General features: G+C 39.7%; 1 protein-coding gene across 3 annotated transcripts; it reads right to left on the reverse strand.

The window, feature by feature from the left end:
- Positions 1 to 583: 583 nt before the first annotated feature.
- LOC121857136 (carbohydrate sulfotransferase 12-like) lies at positions 584 to 6,893 on the reverse strand. 3 transcript variants are annotated; one of them, XM_042353024.1, is made up of 5 exons: positions 6,798 to 6,893; positions 3,331 to 3,471; positions 2,381 to 2,868; positions 1,455 to 1,707; positions 584 to 1,045 (listed from the first exon to the last, which is right to left on the reverse strand). In XM_042353024.1, the coding sequence occupies exons 2-5, from the start codon at positions 3,409 to 3,411 to the stop codon at positions 848 to 850; spliced, it is 1,020 nt and encodes a 339-aa protein (XP_042208958.1). In that variant the 5' UTR covers positions 3,412 to 3,471; positions 6,798 to 6,893; the 3' UTR covers positions 584 to 847. The 3 variants fall into 3 exon arrangements, with proteins under 3 accessions (XP_042208958.1, XP_042208959.1, XP_042208960.1); XM_042353025.1 differs by lacking the exon at positions 6,798 to 6,893 and adding an exon at positions 4,555 to 4,594; XM_042353026.1 differs by lacking the exon at positions 6,798 to 6,893 and adding an exon at positions 4,481 to 4,516.
- Between the last annotated feature and the right edge of the window lie 2,361 nt (positions 6,894 to 9,254).

Consider the following 9,254-nt stretch of genomic DNA (forward strand, 5'->3'; position numbering starts at 1 on the left):
TTCTATGATTACTTTCAAGGGGTAACTTAAGTGGTTTGGAATATACGAAAATCTCTTAGCAGACAGCAGAGGACCACAGTGTCAAGGAGTGACTCATGATATATTGTGTGTCTGCAAAAGGCTGACGAAGAGTAAAAATACCAGTAACTCAGATAAACATGTGTGTGGACAGGTATGTGTGGTGCGTTTGCTTGTTTATTTACGACAGGTGTGCAGGTCGCTTATACTAATCATGCCACAGATTTAGGCAAATCTAGATCGTGTGTGTGTGTGTGTGCGTGTAAGAATAATAATTAACACAATGAACAGAGATGTCATAGACTACTTATGGTGATATTGCCTGGTATTATAAACAAGGGAGGAAATGGTGTGAACATACAAGTTACAGACACTACAGGAGAGTTGCTGTTCTTGTAGCTTTGGTGTCTAGCAGCTGTACAGTCAATGGACGATGCAGTGGCGTAGGAACGGGTAATGTATGAAGGGTCAGAGGGGGTCACAAGAGGCCCAGATAAATTTTTTTTTGTCCATAATCAATGCTTATATATCTTGATAAAAACACAGGAAAAGGGAAACAATGGAGCACCTTAACTTTCGCATTTATTCAAGACATCTTCAGAGACAACTGAATTCACAACCAAACGGCAAGTGACGAGTGAAGAAGGTTCAGTGGAAGGGGTAAAGTGTGGATGGAAGGGAGTTGTAGGAGTAGAAAAGTTGTAGTGATGCATTTACTTACGATTGATTCAGATATTGATATGAACACGTATTAAGTAGTAGTAATATTTTATTATTAATATTATTATTTTTATTATTATTATTATTATTATTATTATTATTATTATTATTAAGAAGAAGTAGTCACGTAGTCGAAGTATTTTTCGTGTTTGTATCCGAATATAGTAAAATCTTTGGAATATATATCCAGTAGACCCTGGAGCTGGGTGCGTGTGAGCTGACGGAAGTAATTGTGGATGACGTTGTCGTAGTTCGTGTGAGAGTTGTGTAGTTTCTGCGGCTTCAACACGTCCGAGAGCCCAGGCACCTGCAGAGACACACAAACACACTAAGATACAAGAGTGATAGAGAGACTAACGGTGATAGAGTTGAGGGAGAGATAAATAGAGAGATTAAGATAGAGATATATAGATGGAACGTTGAAAATAGCTCCAAGTAGACCCAGGCCGCCGCCACACACACAGAAACTTGTTAATGTGAACAATTTTAGACAACTTGGAAAAAAAAATCCATGAATATCAAAACCAGAAGGATGAAGGCAGACTCTGATGATTCAAACCCTAATATTCCAATAATGGAATATCTTTAAATCATCCAAAACTTTCTCACTTCTCCAAAACAAAGATCTTCCACGAGTACCCTTGAGAGACAAGTGAACGTTCATCAGGTGTAGCTACCACAGGCATGCAAGGACGAACTCACCTTCTTGGACTCACCTTCTTCAGCAGGAAGGCCTCGTCCTGGGTGAGGGTCTCGAAGTGGAGGATGTACGTGAAGTGCACCTGACAGGGGGAGCAGAAGCGGTAGTAAGGCGCCCAGTGTTCATTAGGAGACCTGCCGTGAGCTTCCTCGTCCAGCAGGTACTCGATGAACTCGCTGAAGGAGGGAAGACAGTCTCTGCTCCAGCCACGCAGCTTCCCCGTGCGTCTCCCGTCACCGAAGTTGAGTTTGATCTGACACCTCAGTGACCTGCAACACAGAGAACCTACAATACTTACCCTCTGTTTACCATTGTTTGTATACCTCTACCGTCTATGCACATTGTTTGTATACTAGGAATGTACAGTATACCTACACTGTCTATATACACGCCAATATGAACTTCTATGACGATTATGTGTATTGAATGTGTATCTATAGACCTGTCTCTACCTATCTATCTAATATATATTTATGATCATATAATGTTGGTTATTGACAAAATAATTGAATTGGAAATATTTAATTTTTTACAAACTTCAGGAATCTTGTAAGACCTTCAATGTTCAGAGTATGAAGTCCTGAAGTAAGACTCCAGATCAAAGTGATATACAGAACATATAGTAAATTATTTGTTGATAATAATTGTAACAGTTTCAATGTATGTTTACCCCCTCAGGTTTTCTAATGTATAAAATGCTTAGTTTGACGATACCGTATTGGTGGAAGCTCATGTAAGGGGCGAAGACTTACCCGCTACGCCATCTTGATCACTCTCACTTGCTCCAATCACTATATAAAACATCCCTTGAGTGTTTAACGATTCACTAAACACTAATTCCTTCCACCATTGTTTACTATGTGAGACCATTTTTATAATACTATGAAAACAGCATCTAATTAACGTTAGGACAATGTTAGCTACAATATGATTGGTTCTTACTTGTAAAACTCATTCCTATCGGTCTCCAGTTTGTCTCGGAAGGCAGAGATAAGCCGCTGAAAAGGTTCTCTGACGATGATGAATGAGGTGTAATTATATTGTGTGAGGCAGGAGTCAAGAACCTCTACAGACGGTCGGTGATAAAACTTCCTGGCCTGCTCGACGGGGGAATTTCTGGTCAGTATCTTTTTAATCTTTAGGTCATACATCAGGAGGAAGTTATTGAGCCAGGTGGAGGAGGCAGCCTTGAACACGTTACACCACACCAGTTGGTATTTGTCGCTGATCAGGAACTCTTTGCTGTTAGGAGGTTGATGCATCTCCTCAGGCGTCAACACCTCTTCACAGCGCTCCTCCACCTCCTTCTGCCTCTCCGTCATGAGCCTTTCCACTTCATATTCCTGGATAGGTGAACGTGTGTCATTCTTCGCCTCATACCCGAGCACTGAGACTTGCTGGTCACGACGACTCTGCCTGCCTGTTAACATCTGTCAACAGTAAACATAATCAGAACGTCATATCCAGAAGAGGATCCACTGTAACTTAACCACCCTAACGTTAACCTAACCTACTCCTAACCTAAATTAACCCCCAGGCAGTGTTCGGGTGGTTAATCTTCAGGTGATAAGAGGTAATATGAACCTGATGTTTAATAGAAGCAAAGTTGTTATCGTTCAGAGTTTTTCTTCAGATAATTGGGGGAAGCTATTGACAGTATAATGTTTATTATTATTATTATTATTATTATTATTATTATTATTATTATTATTATTATTATTATTATTATTATTATCATTATTAGTGTTGTTGTTATTAGTAGTAGTTTTACTGCAATTGTAGCAGCACCGGTAATAATAATAATAATAATAATAATAATAATAATTATAATAAAAATGGCGACATTACTAGTAGTGTAATAAGGATAACATTAATGACAGTAATTTTCTCACGTCAACAAAGCCAATGATGACGAAGACGAAGCAGTTGGCGGCAGCAAAGAGGAGGAAGGTTCGCAAGGCTCTTTTGGGCATCCTGAAGGAGGAGGAGGGAGTTCACCAGCAGGTCCTCGAGTTCTTAGAGAAGGTAGATGCCTGTTGAAGAATGTAGAGTAGTAGTTGTTACTTCTTCAGATGCTACAGGTAGCTCCTTCTGGCACTACAGGTAGTCGTAGTCGTAGTAGCCGCGGCAGTAGTAGTACCACCACCACCACCGCTCGTTCGACTACCACTGTTAGTGTCACAACCCTGAGAACCTTATAAACATTACCGTCTCTCGATACAGGAAACACAACACTGTCACGTCATTCACCCACCCCAGCCAACCAGTTAGTAGGGTATTACAGGAACACACACACACCATACACACACACACACACACACACACACACACACACACACACACACATACCATACCTCTATGATAATATCGTCAAGAAAAGAGAGGAAGGGTCCCGTTAACAACACAATAAGGCAATTCAGCATATAATTAACAGCCTATTAACTTGTCTGCATTAGTGGGTTATGGAGGAGTATAATAAGGAGGAGGAGAGGGAGACGAGGAAATGGAGAAGAAAGAGGAGGAGGGGAGGGAATGGGAGGGAGAGCAAGAGAAGGGGAAGGTGGTGGAGGCAGTGAGGGAGGAGAAGAAGGAAGAAGAGGAGGAAGAGAAGAGGTAAGAGGAAAACGTGAGTGAATAAAGAGGAGGATGAGGAAGAGGAGAAGAAAGAAGGAGGAGGAGGAGGAAGAAGAATAATAAGAGAAGAAGGGATAGGAAAAAAGAAGGAATTGAACAAGAAAAAGCCCAGGAAGACTAAAAAGAGGAAAGGAGGAAGAGGAAGAGAGATAAGAAGGAAAATAATGAAGAGGCAGATGCTATTAGTATATACATTACATTTACCTGTCTTGTGTGTAATAATAATAATAATAATAATAATACTAATAATAATAATAATAATAATAATAATAATTAACGGTTTATTGAAAAAATTCTGCAGCCCGAAGGCTGAAAATATACATTGGACATAAATGACTTATTACATACATTGGTGGTTTAACAAAAGCCTTCATTAGAGAAAGGTAAAGGAACATACAGTGAACATACAAATTAATGTAGGTGTTGAACAGCAAACTCGTAGTGTAGTAACTCCCTCCCTGATGGTGTTAGGAGGAACTCACGTGGTGTAGTAGTTCCCTCAGATGGTGTTATGAGGGACCTGGCGTGGTGTAGTAATTCCCTCACAGATGGTGTTATGAGGGGCCTGACGTGGTGTAGTAATTCCCTCGCAGATGGTGTTATGAGGGGCATCACGTGGTGTAGTAATTCCCTCACAGATGGTGTTATGAGGGGCCTGACGTGGTGTAGTAATTCCCTCACAGATGGTGTTATGAGGGGCCTCACGTGGTGTAGTAACTCCCTCACAGATGGTGTTATATGAGTGAGGTTTGGTCTTAGGCCTTCCTATCGTAGATGGATTAACACATCCGTGTTTGTTGTTGGGTCTCACGGGCCGTTATCACTGGGTACCTGGGACCTCACTGTGTGAAGGTTAACTTGGGCACGACTGTTGCTGTTGAGTTGTTCTCACTGACTTAAGCACTGTTCACCACTGTTCACCTCTGTTAACACTGGTTCCGTTCCTCTCCTAAATGAAATTGTAACATCTGGCGAGAACTTGTTTATATTCCGGTGGGGAGGAGGGTTCAGGGGAGGGGGTTGGTATGGGCCAACTTAACAGTTGACCTGGCTGCTCCGAGAGGAGCGCCAGGTACGTCTTGACCCTTCGGTGGTCAAGGATGTGTGTGTGTGTGTATGTGTGTGTTTGTTTCTACACACACACACACACAAGTAAAAATTTAATAAACATACAGACACTAATTAACGCTTCACAAATACGCAAAAATACAAAAATAATTATGTAAGTAGTAAATAATTACATAATAATTATAATCCATATGATCACTTGATGAGAAACACTGTAATTACATTTCAAGACGACAGGTCTTTCGTATTTTGGTAAACACTTGGGATAATTTAATTGGTAAATCTTTCAGTGGAGTCTTCACCTGTTCTGTCATATCACACACACACACTCGTGATAACACTTGGTAATCAACTTTGGCTGATAAAGAAACAGTTACTACCTGCAGACACCTATGTGGGAGACTGTTGGGTGTTGTGGAGAGAGACAAGAACAACACACACACACACACACACACACACACACACACACACACACACACACACACACACACACGGCCACACACACACAGCCATTCGTAAAATTGCCGGTAGTTCTGCTTACTGTGTCTCTGCGTCTCCATTTTTTTCAAACAAATATAAAATTCAAGGAAAGATCAGGCAAGTGTTTCTGTCAAATCTATTTCAGAGAGATGCTTTCCTTGCCAGAGATTGGAGATGTGGGGTTCTATTGCACACACACACACACACACACACACACACACACACACACACACACACCAGCCGTATACCTTAGTCCACGCTCACTGTTCACATACTGAACATCTACACGCTGATATCCAGGGAAGTCTTCTCCACACACCTGTCTAATATCTCGCGAGAACCACCTGTGAGGCTTAAGTCACTGCTGACCATTGCACTAATTAATTATTTCAACACCGTACGGGGGAAAAAAAATCTGGTATTTATTATATTTGGAGGAAAATTTTTAACTCCATGGCGTGTATAATGACAAGAAGACAGAGATAATTGTGAGGAAAGTAGTTTTTTTTCTTCAGGGATTAGAAGAAGCAGATATAGAGAAAAACTTACTGACGCTTGATGGACGCAGCAATTTTTTTGGCCTCGGAAGACAAGAGTTATAATATTAAACACACATAGGAATAGTATTTAGTGACATGAGATTGTTGTGATGGTTGTTGGGCTTATAGATGTCTTCACAACCATAACCATGAGTTTAATGGCGGCCGCACCTCTATAAACACTAAACAGAGGCGCGCTACACACCAGGGAGCCTGAGTATAAGACAATGAACACCAGTAAATATTGAATGTTAGTCTTAAAGAACTGTGACAACGGTGATTAATTGCTGTGTTGTTTACGATGGTGCAAACAGATTAGACGACGACTAGAAGTATCTTAAGTTGATCGGAGTGTTGACCCACAGGTGACTAAACAAACTGCTGGGAATAAGATTCGCTCCGTGGCCTAACAACCAAACATTAACCAGCCTCAAGAAATATATTTTAGTTTACCCTAAAGCCTCATATATCCCTTCCACGTAGAGTAAAAGTTCCCTTATTTATGAGTCTACATAGCTATATTTATCTCAAATACTCCAGTCATAATATAGTAATTCATAAGTTGTTTGCAATAGTTTATATAAGAACTACAGTCACTTGATATGAAGAATATGGTCAATGAAGTTAAACTAACATACCCTTCTCTACACTACTGTACACTCAGGCCATCACTCTGTAAACCATAAAATTCTTCACCCAGTCAAATGAGGGGCTGAGGCGAGGTGTGGTGACTATCAGGCGAGACACTTGAGTGACAGAGAGAGAGAGAGAGGGGAGGATCCGTCCCGAGGAGAGTGGTGGTGGGGGGTGTTCACCTGGGCCCCGCTCTTCCAGGGAGCTCGCCCTCTCTTGGTTAGTTATTATAGAGTCAAATGCATCACATAAACTCGTAAAAGAAGGTTGTGCTAACGGAGGCACTTTACTGAAAGACTAAAATCTCATGAGTCATCAATTGAATACGTGTTCAGCTTAAGCAAATGGATGGAAGTGAAAAGAAAGTTGTGTTCAATGACTACACAGATACACGCATGTCACAAGACTTGAACGAAGGGAAGTAACATTGGTGATCGGTTCTAACACGTTATATGGCAGCTGTGCAATACCTACTATGGCCTATGAACCAAGAGTAAATGAAATATTGCAAATCCATCTATATTGGGCCATAAAACTTGGGTGTGCTCGATTTCTCAACGATTTACAAGACTAAGGAAATGCTGGAGGTGATCCAACTTACAGGGACTTAAAATAAACTTCAAACTCAGATCAAGGTTCCTCGTGCGTGGTGGAGTGACGGGTGACAAGTGTTGAACTATCACCAACATAATCTAGTTGTCTATTATTATTATTAATATAATAATAATAATAATAATAATAATAATAATAATAATAATAATAATAATAATAATAATAATAATAATAATAAAAATAATAATAATAATAATAATAATAATAATAATAATAATTATAATAATAATAATAATAATAATTATTATTATTATTATTATTATTATTTTTATTATTATCCAGTACCTACAGTAAGGGCGAATCTCTCTTTACTGTAAATGATTTTAGTATAAGATATTTTAACGAGCCTACAGTATCTCTACTGTAACCTTAGCGAAATATCTTGACACTTCCTTATATAGAGAATTAAGTGTAAATAAAAACTACAACGCTAGGGTAAAATGTCTATAGAAACTCCTAGTGCTGTCAGCGATCCTTGAAGGGCCCTTTAATAATAATAATAATAATAATAATAATAATAATAATAATAATAATAGTGTAAGCTAATGACAACAACGCATCAAATTAGTTTTTTTGCCTACATATGTAAATATTTTAGGCACCTTTAATATAAGATTCAACACAATTTCGGTAACAGGAGGTGGAAACACTTGGAGCAGAAATGTTATGTCCACTTCGACGAGTTCACTGGCTACTTGCCGGACGAGGACGATCATAGCAGGTCGACGACTGTGAGAATTAAAACAAAAATGTGAGAATTCGGATGTCGTGTAGTTGTTTATCGCCACCTCTTATATCAGTTACTTTTCAGTAATTCACGAAACGTTTCGTGTAAGTACTAAAGGTGTGCTACCCCCACAATTGCCTTTAAGCTGTAGCCACTGTCTTTTTGTCATGAATTTCACATTTTTAGGGGAAAATTTTACAGTTTACCAAAGCAGATCTAACCTAACTTAATCTAGCGTTTAACTAATCAAATCTATCCTAGCGTAATATAACGTTTTGTAATGTAACCTAACCTAATTTAGTGTATTACCTAACTAAACCAAGTTAGCCTACCTAAACTAACCTAACAAACTATACGATAGACAGGCAAGGCGTGACCTAATTGAATTTTATAAACATCTCAGAGGGCACTACTGATTTAAGAGTTCATTCCTGGAGATGGTAAACGCCCGCTCCACGATGGGTTACAGTTCAAGGTTGAAGAAATCAAAGTCCAGAGAACTGAGAGAAGGGGCAAACTTTTTTTCGGGGTGAGAATTGTAGACTCTTCGAACAATCTGCCAGTGAGTGTTGTGAAGGCACCGAGTGTGAGCTCTTTCAAGACCAGACTTAAGCAAAGCCTGCGTAGGCACAGATACATTCAGGAGCCAGTACATGCCTAGTACTTGCCAACAGTGTGTAACAGAGACGTGACCGACTATCCAAGCTACTAACGAGCCGATCAGCATGTCACTTGAAAAACCAAGTTGTGGTGGAAATGTGAGAAAAGATCCAGTGGCTGTTGAATATATGGAAAAAGAGCACAGACTGTACAGTTAGATTATATCTAAAACATCTATAATTTTGCTGAGGAGTCGCAGTCCTGGTTTGAAATGTGAACACAGCCTCATTATTCCCAAAAGAAAACCACATGATTCAGAGGCAACCTTGTTCTTGATGGATCTTCTGAAGCAATATAATTTCTTTCCTGCTATTCGAGAAACCATACTAATCTTTTTGACACTTCCAGCCTCCAGCAAGCTGAGACGTGTTGAGGCTTCGATCAACAATGTCAACTGAACTCTTGTCTGGATTGTGCATGCTCAACGTGCATTGCTAGAAGGTGTTAGAATTAGATAGAAAGA

Source organism: Homarus americanus, unplaced genomic scaffold (assembly GCF_018991925.1).
Source record: "Homarus americanus isolate GMGI-L3 unplaced genomic scaffold, GMGI_Hamer_2.0 scaffold20465, whole genome shotgun sequence".
Classification (NCBI taxonomy): Eukaryota; Metazoa; Arthropoda; class Malacostraca; order Decapoda; family Nephropidae; genus Homarus; species Homarus americanus.

Excerpts from the sequence above, each read along its gene's own strand:
- LOC121857136 (XM_042353024.1), bottom strand. The coding sequence starts at position 3,411 with ATGCCCAAAAGAGCCTTGCGAACCTTCCTCCTCTTTGCTGCCGCCAAC. Across the intron at positions 2,869-3,330 it reads TCATCATTGGCTTTGTTGAC|ATGTTAACAGGCAGGCAGAG; the intron begins GTGAGAAAATTA and ends TACTGTTGACAG. Across the intron at positions 1,046-1,454 it reads AGGCCTTCCTGCTGAAGAAG|GTGCCTGGGCTCTCGGACGT; the intron begins GTGAGTCCAAGA and ends GTGTCTCTGCAG.